At 34.1% G+C, this 21,641-nt stretch overlaps 1 protein-coding gene across 1 annotated transcript in view; it reads right to left on the reverse strand.

The window, feature by feature from the left end:
• LOC118196232 (band 7 protein AGAP004871-like) overlaps positions 1 to 21,641 on the reverse strand; it is a 57,530-nt gene that overhangs the window by 15,472 nt on the left and 20,417 nt on the right. Inside the window, exons 2-5 of the mRNA XM_035367662.2 lie at positions 14,176 to 14,276; positions 8,682 to 8,754; positions 7,266 to 7,348; positions 4,532 to 4,735 (exon numbers count right to left, since the gene is read on the reverse strand). Of these exons, the coding sequence (XP_035223553.1) occupies positions 4,532 to 4,735; positions 7,266 to 7,348; positions 8,682 to 8,754; positions 14,176 to 14,276 (461 nt within the window). The remainder of the gene's footprint in view (positions 1 to 4,531; positions 4,736 to 7,265; positions 7,349 to 8,681; positions 8,755 to 14,175; positions 14,277 to 21,641) is intronic.

The following is a 21,641-nucleotide window of genomic DNA, read 5'->3' on the forward strand; positions in this document are numbered from 1 at the left end:
CACGTATAAGACGCAGGTAACTTTTCTGAGACCAAATTTAGGAAAAAAACGTGCGTCTTATATGCCATCAAATACGGTATTTCAATTCGCCCGAATAGCTTACTCAGAAATTATGTAAAACCACAGGGCTTTACTTCGCTAGTGCATTTTTATTAGAATTGATGAATTATCCCTTGACTTTGCCTTTTCTATATTTAGAGCGGTGTGATTGCATCCTAATTGATTTAATTACCGCGAATGGCGTTAGGGCATTCTCGGTAATTAACTAGCTGGTAAAAATTCTATGCAATTGTATGCTAGTATTGAAAGAAACAATCTGATAAGAAATGGCTGCGACTTGCTTTGAAAATGAGGCGTAAAAGGTTACCAGCGAGGATATTCCGTTTGGCGTCAGTTGTAGCATTATTGGCAACTTTATCGCCTGCGCCGGCAAAACGGAAAAGTGCCGAATTATTAGTTAGCCAATCGGATGTACTGAAATCGAAACTAATCCACTTAGAATTAAAATTTCGTTCTGAACATAATGCACTTCGCTTCTCCGTGTGTTGCTGCTAAGATGTTGTCGCTCTGCTTTTCGAGTAAATGTATAATGTAAAAAGAATTAAAACTCAAAGACTGGAAATTCAAGGTTATATTGAAGTAAAAAATTTAATATCAACCCATAAACAAAAATGAGTAATATAAAAAAACAACGAAATAAAATCACTACTGAATTTATAAGATATTTTGACCCTCCCTTCTGCGTTCCTCCGTGGTATAATTGGAAGCACATCCGACGCGTAATCCGGACATCCGGAGTTCGAATCCCAGCGACAGCATTGCATATTTTTCATGTTTCCTGCATGACCTTCCTGATCCGACATAACCTAACGATTCTACATCATTCTGCTTATCAAAAGAGAAAGAAATTTAAGACTGATAAAATGAATCTAAAATTACGAACAAAAAACGGCACTTTCTCCAGCAATCCCAGGGATAACATTTGTTCTATTAAAATTTCTTTTTAAACATAATTTCTTTTACATTTCAATATCTGGCAATGAAATTTATGTGGAAATCATTATTATACGTAAAAACGTTTGCTACTGCAGATGGGGAGACGACACACGCGCAACTATAAATTCCCTCGCGTATTATAAATCAAAATACATCTATTCTAATAAATCCAGAAACCTCATAACAAGGAGCTCTGATGAAAATATAGTTATTCCATTCACTGCATATGTTTTTACGCAATAGCTAAGTCTCGTTTAAATAAATAGTTACAATACTATTCTAACAACAACTCAGCTCTGCCACAAGCAATAACTTCAGGAAAATAAAGATTAATAGAGCAATCGAATAGCTTATATCCATTAGCTTAATGAGAGTTTTCCACGCATACAAAATTTACGGCGCATATCATCCTCAGAAAAGAACGTATATATAATTTATATCTTCCGCCATTCCTAAAAGAAATCTCTCCTTCGTGAGGAAAAGAAATCTAAAAGAAATCTCTCCTTCTCCTAAAAGAAATCCTCCTCTTTCCTCTTTTCGTTTAACATAATAAAAATTAGCAATGCCCAAAACCTATACAAAGGTAAAGAGAAATGTCTTTACTCTCGCATTAAATAATAAAATAATAATTCATTTTATTGTTTGATTTCGGTGTCTGATCTATGGCAAACCAAAGTCCTATTACTGTTGAGCAGACTGTAACTTTGTTCTCGTGATAATCCCCCACATTTACTTATTGTCAACATCAGCTATTTCCCCCCCTAAGCAAAGATTGATAAATGGCCTCTTTAATTTTCGAAAATGCAAGAATGCAGATCTCAGTTTGATGCAATAAATGTATAAATTGATGTATAATAGATGTATAGTCTCATTTTAAACAGCGTTTTGCAGAATAAATAAAATTTGAAAGCTCTCAGATTTTATATTACCCCCAAAGGTTTTTTTTTTTTTTTTTTTTCCTTTACACACACATATACGTTTCGAGAGCATATGGGCTTAAAATATTTAAAAAAACCAGCGTATCTTTAGAATTTCCGATTGACAGTCTCGCGGCGTTGAAGATAAAACTGTTTAATTCCGTACAGTGTTGCCACTGCTCGCTTTCAAATCATTGAGTTTTTAAATCAAAAATTCGTTAAAGTTTTAGAAAATATGAAATAGATAATAAAACTAAATTCAGATTCAAAATTCGGGTTTCCAATTGGCCATATTCGGGTGGAGGATTACAGCATACAAAATTTGATGCTTCTAGGTACCGTTGCTTTTTCATAATGCGAGAAACATACAAATATTTATGCAGATTCTTTATTATTTAATTTCTTTAAATATAATACAGGACGATAATATTTTGTGGCAACAGTTTGAAAACGTGAAAAGCCCCTTTGGGCTAAAGAAAAATTAAGAAATCTCTTCATTCTAGTTACATGACCTCAAATCCTGTAACTTCTGAGATTACTATTGTGAAATCAAAACTATCTTAAATCCGTATGTCACGTATGTTCTGCCAGATAAAAAATTAAATTTATCAAGAGTTAAGTCTTTTTCCATAAAGTATCACACTTCAATATATTAAAATTTAATTTTCGCTTGATTTCAATGTTTGGTCAGGAAAGATATTTTACAAATTAAAGTGTCATAATTACTAGGCGAAATTTAGGTTAAAATTACACACGATATTTAAGAAGAATATTGCACGACAAAATATACCTTGTACGACTGATCAAAGACATATTATTTCAGTTTATGAAATAAATTAAATAATGCACATTTTTAGAATAGTAAGACTCTGAACAATCTTTACAGCTGTTAATAAAAATATACGAAAACTTAAAACTGGTATACGGTCTCACATGAAAAAAAAAAAAAAAAAAAAAAAAAAAAAAAAAAAAAATGCCAACGTGATATTGGCAGGCCTGACAGTGGCACTGCATGGAATTCTTGACGTTCTGGAAGATTCCTGGTATGTCCGGCACCTCCCGGCAGCTACAGATATTTGAGCGGCCAGGAACTAAGACGGGCGTCTCTTACACCAAACTCTTCGCGTAATCCCAGAAGAAGTCCATGCATGATAGGTCCTGTGATCTGGCAGGCCAATGTACTGAGCCACTACGACCTATCCACAGCTGTCCAAAGGTTACGCCGAGGTGTCTGCGGACGTCAATGGTGTAATGTGGAAGAGCTTCGTCATGCTAGTACCACATGGGACGGGCGCAACGACGGAGGAACATGTGCTGCTTCAAAAAGTTAGGGCAGGACTTGTCGTAAGCAGATCGGGTATGCCCTACCGTCCAAAGGATTGGGCAGAAGGAAAAAGAGAAATGAGATAATGAGTCCAAAAAGAGAAACTTCCAGTCTAAAAAGAGAAATGAGTCCAATGAGATAGTCTCCAAGAATGCCGGCCGAAACACTGACCGATAAACGTTTATTTGCGACCGTGCATTCCTATGTGATTTCGAGTCTTCTCTGTACTCTCTACACACCCTGAAAATTTGTCTGTCTGGTAGCGAATCACACTGTATATATGATATACAGTGGCGTAGCGAGGGGGGAGGGCAAGCGGGTGTATGATGCCCCGGGCGCCGCTCGCAGAGGGGCGCCAAATGGTCTCCAAACAGGATTTTCATCGTGTCACTGTGTTTTCATATCACTGTGTTATTTGTTTCGGGCGCCAGTTATGCTTGCTACTCCACTGGTAATATATGCTTTTCATTAAGTCCCCCTTCCATCCTATCTTCCATCACATGGTAAAAATTATGCGACCAAATTTAAAAGTTCTATAAAAATCGTTAAGACAGTTACGAATGGCTGTTTTTGAGAATGTAAATTTCTATAATATACCTTTTATGACGGACAAATATAAACATATGAGTATAGCACTGAATTTTTCATTTGTATAAAAGCTAGATAAAAAATTTTATCTAATGAAATTCAGTTTTCGTACTGTGTTGGAAATTTATGCTTTGCGTTATTTATTTTCGTTATTCTATCTAATGATATTCAGTTTTTGTACTATGTTGGAAATCCACCTTTTTCGTTGTTTATTTTCGTCAAAGAATGAGTTAAGTCATAATTTTGAGTTTTTTTTTTTTTTTTTTTTTTTTTTTTTCGGTATACGTTTTGTGCAATTGTTTGAATTTACCAAATCAAGTACACAATTTTCAGGAACATAAACGGTTATTTGAAAATGGAACTATTCGTAGGTTTAAAAATTTTACTTCTGCATATTTTTATTAAAACATGTCATAGCAACACAGCACATTCGATTCGTTTCTTACGCTGGAATCATTGGACTCTGGCCTATGTTTCCAATTTATGATAAGGCGAGATTACTTCAGAAATACTAGTCACATGCAATTTTGAAACATATAAATATTAATATTTTTATTTCTCCTATTTAGACCCTTCTATAATCATTTAAGAACCTGATATAGAAGTGATTATACTGCAGTCATCAAAAGAATTTTGATTATATTCGCGCTATCTGGAAAAGTATCGATAAGCACGGTATTTAAGGCTACTCAAGAAGCTGGCTTACCTGCATTACATGGCTAATATGTTCCCTTTCGGATAAGATTTCAGACAAGCTCTTCGTCCCCAGAACTGTCCTCAGTGTTGTAGCTGCGAGCAGCTGAGTTGACGAATCATAATTGGCTACATTGGAGACTGCGATAGTTGCGTTGCTTACACGGTAATATACTACAGCATCAACGGATACAGTGACGGAATCCTTGCTCAATACCTATAAGCAATGTCATAAAATGTTAAAGCAAAAAATGAACGTGAGGCATCACATATATAAGATAATGCAAGTACGATTAAAAATTTCTTCGCTTATCTTTCATTTTGAAGTTATTCCAGAAAAAAGAAATTTTCCTTTGAAAAGTTAACTGTATAGTTTTGTATGTATTTTAGACTTAACTCTGTAGCCGCCCAGACGGTATATAGTGGTTAGGAAGAACCTACTGCGGTACCGAAGGGCACGGTTTCGAATGCCGGAGAAGACATGGATGCTCGTATCTTTGCGGCATGGGGGCACTCTAAATACATGGCGAGCTGAAAGTCCTCTCGAGAGGTTGTAGTAGGGCAATAAAATAACATCAGAGAAGGTGGCAAACTCTTGGACCCGTTTCCCTGAGTGCTCTCCATCAAAATTTTGGGGGGGGACTGAGCTAAGTCACCTGTACGGTGCTCAAGGCTCTGGCCAACGGCAAACGCAATCTTGCTCTACTTGCCACTATGAATTTCGTGGGCTTGTTCTGATGTTACTTTCAGACTAGTGATATAAGTAACACCAACAACACAAACTTAACGTTGTAGTTAAGATTCGATTCTCTCTCTCTCTTTTGAAGGAAAAGGAGAGAACCTGAAATTTGCCAGTTATGCTTCAGACATAATACAACAAATGCAGTCAATGAAACTACATTTAGAATGATTAGAGATACGTTCAGTGCGACAGATGATAATTTTGATGTAAATATCTAGTATTACCGTTCAAAAGCATCCTTCATTAAACATATCTGAAATTCAGACCTCGGTTAAAGAAAGAATATATCTTACTGTACTTCCGGAACTAATAAATTAAGTGATGACTGTACATTCAAAAACTATGTTTTGTCATTTAGATTAAAAAATTATGTTTTGCCTACTGTGACACAGATTAGTTAATTAATCTTTAAATACTTTTACAGTTACCTTTAAATGCGTTAAGTCTGACATTGCATCAAAGGTTAAAATTTGAAATGTGATGCATGATTTTCGTGAAGATTATTTAAAATATGAAAGCATAACGTAGCTCTGTTTCATCAACAACCAAAATTATCACATTTCGCAGAAAATTATTAAAATTTAAATATATACCACATTTTAATTTTCATCAAAACGAATTTAATATGTCTTTCTAAACTACTACAGACAGTATTTATATCAGTTTTGTCTCTGGATTAATAAATAGTCTCTGCAGTGGGAATGACAACTTACTCCAGCGAAACGCTTTCATCTACCGATCTCAATAGTGCTCCACCAAATCAACGTGTCATCATTTCCACACACAAAATTTGCTTATCTTGGTTCGCTCTACATTTTTGCCAGATATTTTTTAATCACCCTGTTCTACTTACAAAGGATTTTCAAGGTCATCTGATTTTTTTTTCTTTCTACATTTTAAAAATTTAATTTAACAGTAACTGTATTATAATAATCCACTAAATTAAAATAATGATCGTGCACTTTGCGATTTTAAATTTCAAACTGGAGGAAAACTAATGCCATTGGACTTAGGTGACTTAAAGAAACAACTTAAAACTTAAATGCTCAAATGGCATAATAGCGTCAGAAATTTAATTTTAAAAACTATGTAATTACAGACAGCTGCAATCATAGATTAAGTAGCTTCAATAATTTTAAATCTTCTACAGATAATTCAAGAATAAAGTTTAGTTCAATTGGATTCGGATTCGGAAGCTAAGATATTTTTAAAGTCGTCATTTACTAATAACAGTGGCACACCTTAAAAATCTATATATGACCCTTCACTTGACCAAGAAAACATGTCATATGTGGGCTGTTCGTTCTTTAGGTTGTAAATCAAGTAGGTTTTGAAAAAATTACTGATGAGCTTCTTTGTTAAAAAATATAAATTATAAAACAAGTGATTGAAAATTAATGCAGTACTTTTTATGTTAATTACATTATCATTTATAGTGTTTCGAATTTATAATTTATTTTAAAGTGCCAAAAACAAGTCTTTTTAACGATTTCATTTAAAACTATACATTTTATGTATTGTTTTTCTGGATGTAAATATGTGTAGTCAAAATTACTATAAGAGTTAAGGTATGATCATTTTAATTTAAGAATGAATGTTTTAATGTATAATGATTAAAGTTAAGGTAAAATAATTTTTAATTGTTGTTGAATAAAAAAGTGCACAGAAATTGCTAACTTTATGATATTGTCATTAATAATAAATTTCATTATTAAGTTAATAAATATCTGTACAATAACGGCACATTAATTCTTTTGCATTTGGTGGGAAACTGTCTACCCACGACTTTGAATCATAATTTATTTTTTTTAAATATATTTCTAATTATTCTCTGTTAATTTGGAGCATTTTTCATATTTCATCTAAGGCAAGTGCTTCACTGACCTGGTTAAAGTTTGCCGAAATCTATGCTATGGAAGGCGGTAGGTACTACAGAGATATAACTTTAAAAACACTCAGAAACAAGTGAAATTAAATAAATAAATAAATAAATGGATAAACGTACCTCTTGTGGTGGGACATTGAAAGATACAGTTCTTAGATCTACTTTACAGTAGTTGTCTGTGCATGGCAATATAAAAAATAAACCTGGAATAAAAGATAAGTTTTACAGAGAAAAATAATCAAGGAACTAGGGAATAAGCTCCTAAGGTATGGAGGGTAAAGAAGATTAGTTTAAAAAATTAAACTACAGATAGGTAATTTTTTAACTACAAATGAGTACTTTTTTAAACTCCAGTTTTCATATTCAAAATCAACCCTCATTTGCGAAAAAAAAATTGCTGATTAAAGCTTATGCAATATAGATTGTTAATACAATTAATTCCTGGAAGTTTTAATATAGCGTACTGTTTTATTTATTTATTTATTGCTTTTAGGCTGACAGTTTTAGGGTTTATGTTGTGTTTAATCGAATTCGTAACCACATGTTTTGAACATAAGAGTTTGTTTCTTATATAGAGTTGTAGACATTTCACTTCTGAGTCGGACAGCATTGTGACTCAAGCGCGAGATGTGGCAGGATGCGCTCCTAACAGCCTTTACGATGTTGGCTGTTTTTTCATCAGCTTGGCGAATTTCTGGAAGATTTGGAAAGACGCATTTTCAAGGCCATACGACACATTTTTCTAGAAACTTCCAGAGGCCCGTGCCGCATATGAAGCTCCAGGGACTTGCTCCTTCTAGCCTTCTAGGAGGACGTGGCCTGTATACTTCTAGGAGGACGTGGCCACCAGATGTCCCCGTCCTCCGTCACTTAACACCTGTGGATGCAGCTCCCAGAGTTAAGACGCTTTATAATTAGCTGCGAAATTTTCGGTTCAAACAAGGTAAAACTAGCGGTTCAAACAAGGTAAGCTGAATTACGACTTAGAGTCTACTGTATTTGGGCATTAACGATATTTCTCACGTACTAAAAAGGTATTGCTTAATATCCCCGTTCTTCTTACGCTATATGCATTTATTTATTGCGTCACGCGTAATTAAATTTTATAATACGTTGTCAATATCTTGCTTCTTATATGGCGTGATTATTTAAAGCGTTATCGATGAACGGATGACAATCACTCGCAACAATATGCTTATATATACACACAACAAACAATTGTTTGGACTTCCAAATGCATATATACAAAACAACAGTTCTTTGGAACATTTTTCATTTCTCGAAAGTACAAAGAATTGTTAAAATAAATTGATGCATGTTGCAAAGATTATTCCTGTCTTAATCTCATAACCATAACGAACGATGGTTGCCATGAAAATGAATTTAGTCGAATCTCATCAGTATAATCGGAAGCTATTTCATAAATAATTGTGTTATTGAGCTGATATTACTAGAAGGAATTTCTTTCTTAATATTAACAAAAACAACAAAAGTTAATAATGAACTGACATTAAAAACAAACGTATTTATATTTACCTGGACCTCTTGCACCACCTTTAGAAAGACGTCCTAAACGAAATATTACGGCACGCTCGTATTCCTGAACAACCTAAAAATAAAAAGAATCATTCAGAGAAGGAACTTGAATGAAATTTAAGGTTTTAATAGATCCAACGTTGATTAATAGTAGGAATAGATGTAATGTGTATTATATAAAATATGCAGACCTATAGATTCGAATGTTAAGAAACATTTAAATACCTGAATTATTATATGTATTTCTGCAGAACTTCCCAAGTATTCTTTGAGCACGTGTTCTACTATCTAGTTCTATCACGCATAAATGATATTTTAAAAACTGGTCATATTGTTGCGTGCGTACGAGTAATAGACTGCATGCAAACAAAACCGATCATAGCTTGATAAAAATTTTTTTATCCATAGAAACACTTCACAGTTCTCGAACTTTCCACAAAAATACTCCTTCAGCTCTTCATAGTATCACACAGCACAATCAGTAGTTACACTTCAAGCTACTAGGAACGTTAAACACAATAGAATCTAAAGTGAGTCTAAAAGGCGAAGCTCTCACGGATATCTCAATATTCCGAAGTCGCTCTGAACTAACAAGTAAGAAACTGAGGCTCTCTCCGCTCTTATAGTTTTCCTCCCGCCGCCGAGAAATTTCTAGTACTTTTCGAAATTACTGAAAGGTATATAAGCGCCGGATACGGTTACAGTTGTATACAGGATGATTTATGGTTATTCAATTACGATCCCATTACAGTTATACAGCGACCGTCCAAAATATCGCCAAATGTTCGCCAAATTTGGAGATTTTTGCTGATTTCTAGCTATATTTGGTGATAAAAATTCGTCCCCAAAACCATTGCCAGCCTGGCGATATTTCGCCAATTTAGCGAAACAGACATTTACTCAAGTTAAATACCATTTGCCCTATATTCTTATTTTTCCGGTACAGCATCGCTTTTTCTCAAACTTTTCATATTACATTATACCGAAAACTACAACAGTTTCACTTAAAATTTCACCAATATTATCCATATGTGTACAAATTCGTAACAGTATTTTAGAGAAACATCCGAAAAATGATGCAAGAAAGTCAGAAATGTTAATGTCAGAAATGTTCTTTGATGTATAAATCATTTCGACAGACGTTTTCTTTGCCTAAGCCTAAGAGATATGCATATAGATCCCCAGAAAATCAAGAATCTTTATGACTATCGTCACTTTCACCACGTTCATCAATTAAAAAAAAAATTCAGGCTATATACTAAGGCTTGTGGGTTTGTAAAAAATGATTTTCTATGACTTAAAAGATTCTACATAATGAAGGTAAAACTAAGGCTCTCATAGAATTGAAAATTGTGTGACATCTTTTTTTCTTTTTTTAAAGTACTTCACAATGATGGCCTGACATCTGCACACGTATAGCTTATTTCAGAGAACTTCATTTTCGAAAATAGCAACAATGAATTGGATTATTAGGGCTATGGCAAAGTATTTTCTTAAAGGAAGACATTTTAAAGGAAAGTAATTTATATTCAAGTTATACAAGGGAAAAACCAGTAACAGTAAATGAAATATGAGCTGTTCTTTTGCAGGAAATAAATGGCTAGGAATGGATCATTACCTATTTCAATGATAACTTGCCAAAATGTAATAACTAAAGTGAACAAAAAGAAACTTCTAGACATCGTGTAAACTGTAAAATGTTTCCATCATGATCTATGAGATCGAAATTCTTGCTCACTAACAATCAGGGGAATATCCTGAATTTCCACAAAGAGCATGCTGCTTAATACCAAACTTATAAAAAAACTGTATTTATGTGAAAAATTTACCATTATATGTATTTTACATTGTTTGTGTATTAAAGATGTCGAATATTTAATAGAATATAGAATAATGAAATACACGTAATAAAAGTGGAAAATCAATCCATTTTTGAGGACTATATCTGACTATGCTTTTTGATTGAAACAATCTGAGAAATCGTTGTTTCGTTTCTATGGTATTCATACAAACATTTGCACTGCAATCCATATCGTTTTGAAAAATAAAAATACAAAATATTCATAGATAATTCTATTCATAGATAATTCTATGTACTTTTTTCTTCTCTTATTTATGTACAGTAAATGTTATGTAATTCATGATATCAACGCGCTAATCAAATCTCTAAGTGTTATCTAAAGTTTTAAGATTTTTTAGTCAATTTAAAATTTCAGTACTTTTATTACTGTACTTTTATAAAGCTTTGCAGGTATTTTCATTAGCTGAGTTAAATACAGATCGCGTTATCGCTGATGTGCGAAAAGCTATAATCTCGCCGTAACGTAACAGTGAGATTTTTCGTACCTAAACATAGATACTAAAAGCACAATGAAGTTACTAAATTCGTACTTAGTCTGCCACTACCAAGCAGTTAAAGAGACCAAATTAAAGCATTTCTTAACCATCATAAACTACTAAATGGCTAATTGTTTTTGCACATTATGGAGTAATAATTTTTGCTTACTCTAATTTAGTCTTCTCGTGCTCCACAAAGCATCAAAGGGTCTTCTGTTTGTAGTTTTATATTTACTGAAAATGTCTTGAAAGAAGAGCTAGGTCTGTCACTTTTAGTATTTTTTAGAGAAAGTTTAGAAGTTAAATTAATATCTGTTGAAATTATCATGCTGCTGCACCATGAAAATTTCTCATTTATTCACATATAACTAAAAAAAAAATATTGTCAATCAAGCACTTACTTCTCAGCTGCACAATGTACCGTATTTCTTCGATTCTATGGCGTAACCCTTAATTTCAGTACCAAAGCAGCATAAAAGGGCTGATGCTACGCAAATAAAATAACTAAGAATAAAACACGACATTCAAAGACTCCCTGCGTATTGTTTTAGTAACTTACCTCGATCAAATAATCATAGTGTATTTAATAAAGAAATTTGTAAAAATTAACTATTTTGTAATACTTAAGCAACTCGGAAAAACGTATGGTGACAGGACATCGTCATTCTAAGGAGTGCTAGCTATTTAGCGATGTTTATATGAAAAAATGTGATGTGTCCTTAAATCGAAATCTAAAAGAAATAATAGTTTGTTGGTAAGAAAATACTTTTTGTAGCTTCGTGTACGCGAGGTGAAAAAAGCTTTCTAGACATCGGATTTCCTTGACTCATGTACGCTACAACTATGAATTAGATACTGCATATTTAGTAGCTTAGAAGGCTATCTTTTTCATAGGAAAAAGCAAATAATTAATATATTTGATTGCTTAATAATTTTATTTCTTACTTAAAAACATACTTATTTAAAAAGCAAAAAATGTATATTATTTTCAATGTACGTATAAGAGAATAAACATATTTCTTTTTACTATTAACAGTTAATTTTCCCAAAATTTATTAATTAAATATCTTACCTTGTACTAAGCAAAAGCATAAATTTATTGGTCAAGATTCCGGGAAAAGTGCATATCATAAAAATTTGCGAAACTCGTCGAATGAAATTTGTTATCCATAAATGAGTAATTTCGATGTGATATTTATATATATATAAAACACACTCGTGAGCAAAATTAAGAAAATGTGCACATTATGTCAAATTTCTGAAAAACTTTCGAATAGATTTTAATGAAATTTGGAGTGAATATACATTCATAAGAGAGGAAGAGATGAACCATTCATTTTATGCACGCATGAGTTTGTGCGCATTCATTTTATGCAAGCATTTTATGTACGCAAGCTCATAGTGCAGGGACGTCCAAAATCCGTGTTGTGACACGAACTGAAAATGAGTCTAATATAGGGTATGATTCTCCCATGTCGCGCAGCGTGATGGCATACTTGACAGGAGGCAGTTGAGGAGTTGTGGCATTCGATCCCACTCCTACGGCAAAGCAGTTTTCAACTCCCGGAGGGTTCTCGAAGGGAGATGGCGAGATGAAATTGCTCTGCCAGGATGTCCCACACATGCTCTATTGGGTTAAGGTCAGGAAATCTGGCTAGCTAATACATGCGGCGAATATTCTTATTTTCCAGTTAATCATCGATCAACTGAGTCCTATGTTGACGAGCGTTGTCGTCTATTAGCAGGAAATCAGTCCCAACTGGGCCCTTAAAAAGTTGAGCATAAGGATCTAAGATCTTCTGTTATTACATGATAGCTATCAGATTAGCCTTTGTCAAACATATGCGGGGACATACGGACGTCCAACATAACGCCTGGCCAAACCATTACACCGCAATAATCTTTTCCTTGATGACGGAAGAATGGTATCGTGTTCTGGTCTCTCTTCAGGTACACGTATGCCGAGAATCAGTGTCTAGTACGGTGCTTCACTGAAGTCTTTCCCACGGTACACATTGTCTGCAATATTCTAAACGAACTCTCTTGCATGCTGCAATGAGCAGGACGCAAACAGCTGGACTTCTGGCATACAACCCTATATCGTGAAGGCTTTGGACAACTGTAGACCGTGAAATTCGTATTCCAGTGGCAGCATACAGCTCGCGTGAGAGCTGTGAAGCTGTAGTAGTCCTCTGTCGCCGCGCTGAAAGTGCCACATAATGGTCCTCATTCGCATTTGTGAATCTTGGTCGACCTTGCCCAGGTCCTTTCGAAATCGATCCAGTGTCCTGAAACTGTACCAGGGTATATATGCTCACCAGAGTAGAATCTGTATGGGTATCAGAGTAACATCGGTGTAAATGTTTTGTTATTAGGTGCATAATATTTATGTAACAGCTATAGTGTACGCAAAAAATATCAGTATGAAATGTTTAAATACCAGTGCAAAATTCTCAAATATCAGTGTACAGTATCAGTAGAACAACATTTTCAGTGTAACAGTGTTATCAGTGTAACAGAATCTTGTAACTTGTTGCCTTATATCTTGCCCTCGTATGGCAGTGCATAATGAAAAGTTTCTAAACTTCCAACGCCGCACTTCTGGCACGCCAGAGTTCTTGCGCTTTACAGTTGTAGATTGCGGACTATACCGGAATAGTCCTTGTAAGCGCTCGGGTGCCCGGACCCGTTCTCATCTGTAAAACTGTTTCCATAAATTGCTGACCACACTGTGCGTTACATAAAGCTGTGTAGCCGCCAGAGCTTGTGATTCCCCTATCACAAACCTGCCGACAATATTCCACCTTATTCTGTCATTCTTACATTCGTGGCTACTCATTTCACCTGATACCTTTTAAAATCTACCTAACTCTTAAGAGAAACACGGCTACTATCGTGAAGGAGTAGGAGCACACAAATCTGCGAAGACTCCTCACGCGCTTGTATCCTCTCCACAATCACAGATCCGCACACCATACACGTGCACGTGTCCGTTTATAATTTTAATGTCCGCATAATTTTTCGGAGGCATAATTAGTACTTTGATTCAATACTTTTCGTAAAAATAGACATGATTTGCACATTCGCTTAATTTTGAACAAGAGTGGAATATTCAGTCAAAGGTATTAAACTTATATGCCAGAAAATTGTAACTTACCCTGAAACAGAAGAAGAGTGAAAAAGGGAGCGTGCAGACTATTAAAATGTACGATAGTACCATAAGAAATACATCACAGAAACCGGACTGTTCCGTCGAATCTGAAATGAAAATAGATCATTATAATAAAAAAAGTTATTTTTTCATACACGGTTTAAGTAAATAATCTTAATTTATAATTTATTCATTACTACAATAGTCTACCATTTGTTAGCTATCTAAAGAGTCTATTTTTGCTATAAATGGTTTATTCCATTGCACAATAATTACCTAATTACCTATTTACGTCAGTAATTATTTTGCGAGTCAAATTACAGTCATATACAACTATCATATTATACTACTATATCAAAATTTCACTTGAATGAATGAAATGAAAAAAAAAAAAAAATGGAGCATAAATTTCAATCTTTAAGATAAGCTAACTGGATACGAAAGGTTCCCGATTTATAGCGTCCGAATTACGATTTTTCTTACTTTTAAAAGAATGTGGCTTACTAAGTTCCTAAATTAGAATCACAATTACTTCTACACTTAACTTAGTACAGTGGTTATCAAACTTTTGTTCTTCGCGCCCCCCTGTTTTAATTCGAAACATTTTGCGCCCCCTCTAATCCGTAAACCTAAAAATTCAGATAACACCTAAGCAACACTGTCTAGTCTTAGACCGCCGAACAGTCTAGTCTAGATGCTGTAGGAAAGTTCCCCCCACGTATTCAAGCTTCCTGACCTTTCTCAAACTGTCTGAATTGAAGCAAAGCGACTATAAATAGAGAAGCGCACACACGATATTTTCAGTTCAGGTTTTCTAACATTAAGCAGCATTATTGTGAATTATAAGTAGATATGGTATGGATAAACTTTTAAAACGAAAACTTGATGATGACGTGGCTTATACATCAACAGGTTCAAGTGGAGATCGTCCAAAATATAAAACAAGAAAATATGACCAATCGTATCTAAATTTCGGCATTACTAGTCTTGAAGTATGTGGCGAAGAAAACGCTGCATAGAAAATATGTCAATAAACAGCGTGATAGTTTTGAGGAAAAACTGAGATTGTTCAAAAAACAGAAGTCAATCTTCCATTAAGTGCCGGCAGTAAATGATTAGGCTCTCTTGGCATCATACAAAGTGCCTTACAAAGCAGCTAAATGCAAAAAACCCCACTATTACAGAGCAATTCATTTTACCGGCTTGCAAATACATTGTAGAAATCATGTTTGGTGAAAATTTTGCTTCACAAATTAACAATATACTTCTGTCAAATGATACAATAACGAACAGCGTTAAACTAGGATCTTACACTAAAACTAACAGCACCAATGGAATTGTTCCATCATTGTACTAATCTTATGTATTATGTACGTATATGTATAGTGCATCTAATAATTATGTATCCTATGTTAATTATGCACCTAAATATTTGTATATTTTTATATATATAGTATTAACAAGTAGAAATATTACTGTATTCATGCGTCAGTATTTAACACTGTGTAACATGAAGCCGTTTCGCTTAGTGTTAAACTAGAATCTTACTATAAAATTAACTCCATTTATTACTTTCTATAGCACTGTATTATGAACCATCTGTTTATATATGTATATGTATACCATGTACCTAATGTCTGAGAATCTAGTGATTATTATGTGCCTAAAAGCTGTGTATATGTATATTAGTTTATCCATCTAATCACCTACAGCATCATGTTACACGTAAAAATAACAGCACCAATTACTTGCCCTACATTGTATTAAGAAACTAATATATGAATATGTATATGTATATGCGCCTAATGTATATGTACCCAATGACAATTATGCACCTTATAATTGCGTATAAATGCATTATTTTTAAAATACTATAAAATTAATTGCATCAATTATCCTCAACGGCACTCTACAATGTGCCATCTGCTGATGTATATAAATGTGCCATATACCTATTGATTATGAAATCGAATGATATAAGCATTGTAAATAGGTATAACATTGTAAACAGGAAAACAGTATAATTGTTATAGCATTGTAAATATGAAGCTGTACCCATGCACCCGCATACATTTCTACGTAACGTGACACAGTAATGCAAAATATCAACCTAGTGTTCTATTAATAATTTAATAGTAAATTAATAAGCACCTATTACTAGTTATAACATTATTTTATGGATCTAGAGTTTAAGTATATGAAGTAAGTACCAAATGTTTATGTCACCAATGACTATTATGTACCAAATATAAGCGTATATACGCTTTTGTCTATATGTAATTGTGTATGTCCTCGTTTATATGTAATTGTACCCATGTATTTACTAGTGTTATCACATATCTTGGCACTGTATAGTTAATATACATCAATTACGCACTGAATAATCATGTACTTAATGTGTTTGTACACAAAATGTCTGTATATATGTATATGAATTTATGTTCTGTATATAATGTAACTATGCATTTGCACATTTTATCCTGTAACACGGCACCGTATCGCAAAGAACTAACTAGAGCCCCACTCTAAAATTAATTGCACCAATTATCTGTTCAGCATTGTATTAAGTACCTATTGTTAATGTATGTTAAAGTATCACTTACCTAACGCTTGGGTACCCACTAATTACTGTGTACCTAATACACGTGTTTTAATATCTTTGTACATTGGTTAATGTACTTAGGAAACAGTACAAATAATTCAGTAGCAAGACACTGTACCACACAGTACTAATCTAGGGTCTAACTTTTAATTCACTGTACTAATTACTTATTCCAGCATAACATTGCGCACCTAATATTTCAGTATGTACATGTCTTCTGTAATCTAATGATAATGCTTCAAAGGATCATCATAGTGTACTCAACATATGAGTACACACGTTATGTATATATGCTACCGTATCCATGCTTTTGCATACACCTTGTAACATGGCAATGTATTATCCAGTGTCTAACATTAATTAGCTTTAACGCCACTGTATGAAGTACCAAATTTGTACGTATGTTTATGTATTAGTATATTAGCAAAATGAACACGTATGGTTATCTAGATAAAGGTGGACGTGGCGCTATACCGATTAACCGTATTGGTAGAGGGGTGGTGCCCACGTCCTCCGTCGCATGTCGAATTAACGATATATCAGTTGATATTCAGCAGCAACTTGAATCTGAGCTTAGTGGAAAATTGTTTGCTATACAACTTGGGGAAGCAACTGACTCCAGTAATGATTCCCATTTGATTTGCTATATCAGGTTCTGTCAAGATTCTAAAAAGGAAAAATTACAGCCACTGAATTGTTTCGTATGTTTCGTATGTTTGTGTGATTATGGCAAAGCCTCGAGGGCTACTGAATTGTTCAAGATTACAAATGATGCTATTACTAAAACGAATTTGCAGTGTAAAAATTGTGTTGCGATTTGCACCGATGGAGCTCAAGGCATGTCTGGTAAATACTACAGTTTACAAGTGCTAATAAAAAAATGAATATTCAGAAAATATCTGGACGCACTTGCATGATACATCGGGAAGCGTTAGCATCAAAATCGCTAAGTCCTGGATTTTTTTTAAAACATAGTTTTAACAGTAGTTATTGAAGTAGTTAACTTCATAAAAAACCAGGCCACTAAAATCAAGGATGTTCTGAGTGAAGAAATGGAAGCTGAGCATCAATCTTTGCTATTTTATGCCTCATCCAGATGGTTGTCACGCGGTAAGGCGGTTCAGCGTGTCTTTGAACTAAGAAGGGAAATAGCAATATTTTTGAGCGAGGAGGGTCACAGGCATTCAACAGATTTCTACGACAGATTACTTTTATTGAAGCTTCCTTATTTAGTAGATATTTTTGAGAAACTTAATCTACTCAATCTTCAGCTGCAAGGAAAAGACGTAAATATACTTGATTTGAGTCAAAAGATTGACTTTTTTTTGTAAGAAATGCGTTTGCGGCAAACGATTCAGGAAGGATGAAAATTTAGTGGTGAGTCCTGCTTTTTGATGAGCAATACCGAAAAAAAGAAGAAATAAGAAATAACGAAAACCGCGACATTCTGCATAATTCCATACAAGAGGAACGGCATACCGTTTAAGTCAGAACAGTTTGGCGTTTGTAGATGTAACCCACGTCGCCTCCACGGAACACATGTATTTCTGCATTAAATGACTCCATATTAGGACAGAATTTTTTAATGTATAATATTTCTTCATAGTTCTACTATTTCACGGTTACAAAAGGCAAAAGTATTTTGTACATCAAATTGTAGGAGTAAAGCTGTCACCTTTAGATTTTCCAATATTTAATATGACAAATTCTATCCATTTACATTCCTGAACAAAATTTCACATTTTGTAAACAAGTGGCAATAACAGTAATCCTTTCCACTGTGAAGCAAACTGACTTTTAAGCTTTTTTTATTGAAGAGTTTATATATATAGCTATGATCGTTGAAGATTGTGTTGGTGCTCCAAAAACGTCGGATTATGACACTGCAATTCACAAAATCATCCTATCTAGAAAACCAATATTTAAAATTAGATGTTAGCCTTTCATGAAAGCCGCAAATATTTTGCGCCTTTTTCTTTGAAATTCCACACTTTTAATCTCGATTCATTATCTTTATCCAACTATTTCAAAGAATTACACAGTGGGTTGGGAAAAAAAAATCATACTGACTTTTGATACGAAACAACAGCATCAGTTGTTAAGTTCTGTACCAAAATCTGGAATTCGAGGGAGAAATTCTGACTTTAAAATCCAAATAAGCATTTCAAAGCATTCAGAAATCACTAAAATCTTTTTCTGCAGAAAAATCATTGTGAATAAAGTTACTTAGAATGATCTACCGGTTCCTTCAGAGCTTGTCTTATTTTACTCACAACAAATCCACAAATTACACATTAAGTTACTGCTTATAGAAACATTATACTCTATTGCAAATACAGTAATTAATACTGCTTAATGGTTTGAATACATTACTAGGAACAAACTGTTAGAAGAAACAGCGTGAACAAGTTATTTAATGCACAGGAAACAGGGACAGAAGATTTCGAATTTAAAGATTAAATATTTTGTTAGGTTGCTTTATACTGAGACGAATTATCAAATAAAAAAACTTCCTTCAGTCTGTCAGATGGAAAATGTTCAGTTTATCAATCGAATGAAATATTTCATTCGATAGTTCAATCTCTTCAATTAATCTTTATTGACAGCTGAAATCGTTCGATGGTGCAGTAATAACGAATTTTAAAATGTAAATTTAATCCCTTTTGCCAACTCGAGTACAAATGTGTAAGCGAACCATTAGCACTTTCGGAGGTTTCGGAGAAAAAAAGGTGTTACATTCATTTAGCCTTAATCGAGGAAGCGTTAATACATGGTGATGTGCTATATTTTTAACTCGAATTAATCGAAACAAATTCTTATGCAAACAAAGTAATAAAACATTTATGAATTATTAATTTAAAATTCTTCGGTTTCAAGGATTTCACAATATAACTTTAGTTTTGCTAAAGAAAACGCACACACAACAAAACATTACTTAAAGTTGCTGATGATAATCTAAACCTGAAGCTAGGATAAAATTCTGTTTTGAAGAAAGCATCGAATAGCCTTGGTTTTACACCCGGCAGAAAACACCTAATCAAAAACTCTAAATCATTCTCAAGGAAAAATTCTAGAAGGGTTCTTTGGCTAATTTATTAGGGGCAAAATACACAACTGCTATCTGCCTTAGAGAAAAGGATATTTTGGAAAGCTTTCTAAGCTCTGAATTTTTGAACTGAATGATGCTATTCATTAACTGTCATCAGAATGGAGGTTAATTAATCATTTCTTCAGGTTCCTGATCTTCCAGTTTAAAGGACTAAGCTTTTACGTCAGGTTTACTTTAATAAGTTTATTTTTACTAACTATAGTCGTTCTGGGACATCTCGACACTTAGGAGATCTCGACACTTTTAAGTCCCTTAGTAGATAGGTCTGTACCCTGGTGTCGCATATGGAAACCACTGTATTGGAATAATCTAAGAGTGTAGTGTGTCATTGTGAACCGAAAGTGTTGTAAAGCCAGAGATTGATCAAGAAAATAAATATTAATATTCTGTCAGGCAAGTTCTTCATAGTTTGCAATGCATAAAGTATAAGATTGGCTTTTATAACGATGATAAATGTGGACGATGGCTTTGATTTTTGGCGATTTCCAAATGACTGGTTGAACATGGATGTCTACGCAAAAAGTTTTCGTAGCCAGTCAGAGGGGGGTGCTGCCATTTTTCATAGAAATGTGTAACACGGGGAGATTTCAACAGTAGGTGACGGGAAGATCTCGACAGTCGAGTCAAGCAATTTTGCCAATGGCTTTCGAAAATGTGGAATATACCCATACAATCCCGATATTTTGGAAAACAATATGTTTGAATATGAACTCATGTCTACTACGAATGGCACCACTCCAGTTATAGTAGAGGAAGACGATAACCTCCAGAGGTCATCATCACCATCTACTGCATCAGCTTCTACATCATTTTCGGAATTATCCCCTGTACCAGTAGTACAGAACCACTCTGTACGGAATAGGAGAAAAAAACAAGAAAGAGCCATTATAACATCCGCAAAATACAGTCAACTGCGCAGTAAAGCACCAACACAGGGACCTAGACGTCAGGGAGGAACTTACCCCAGTACCTCGAGGGATCTCCGAAGACTGTGAAAACTACTGTGGCGAGTGCAGTGGGTACTATTTTGATGATACTGCTGGACAGAAGTGGATTTAAAAAACAGAAATTATCTGAGGCCTGTAGCTTAGTTCTACTACTTGTGCATATCTTCGAATTTTTAGTTTAGTTCTATGACTGCACAAGGGCGGCGTAGTGTGTTAGCGTTGAGATGACGCATTGTAAATTTTAAAGAGTTAATAAAGGGTACTTTTAACCCTTCTTCTGTGTACTTCCTACCATAATTTACTGCACGTAGGATTCTCACTTAAAAATTAAACAAGTGAACCCTACAAGGTAAAAATATATTATAGATTTGAATCAGATGAGATTCTTAATGAATTTGTGTAAGCATACAGGAGTTCGTGATTTTAATTTTTCTCATATTGTGAACGAAACGTGTAAGTATTTTAAGCTTCCATTACCATTGCTTTCAAGTACGAGTAAATATGCTACATTTTTACTTACATGCGCAGTATGAGTAATTATAGTATATTCCGCAGGTTTTAAATATTCGCGTTTCTTACACGATGAAACACACGCCACTACTTGCTTTGGAACTCTGACTTCCATGGAATGTAAAGCACTGAACCAAATTAATTATATATATATCGAAGTTCCCAGACCATTACTGTAACATACATGTTAATCTCTCCATTAAGCTCACCACCGGTATCATCTTAGATGAATACCTATAAAAAAAATAATACATTTTATTTAAAAGTTACGAGAACGATACCAAGCAGAAAACAGAAAAATACA

This window comes from Stegodyphus dumicola, chromosome 8 (genome assembly GCF_044657685.1).
Source record: "Stegodyphus dumicola isolate Sdum_Otavi_A_Nest chromosome 8, ASM4465768v1".
NCBI lineage: Eukaryota > Metazoa > Arthropoda > Arachnida > Araneae > Eresidae > Stegodyphus > Stegodyphus dumicola.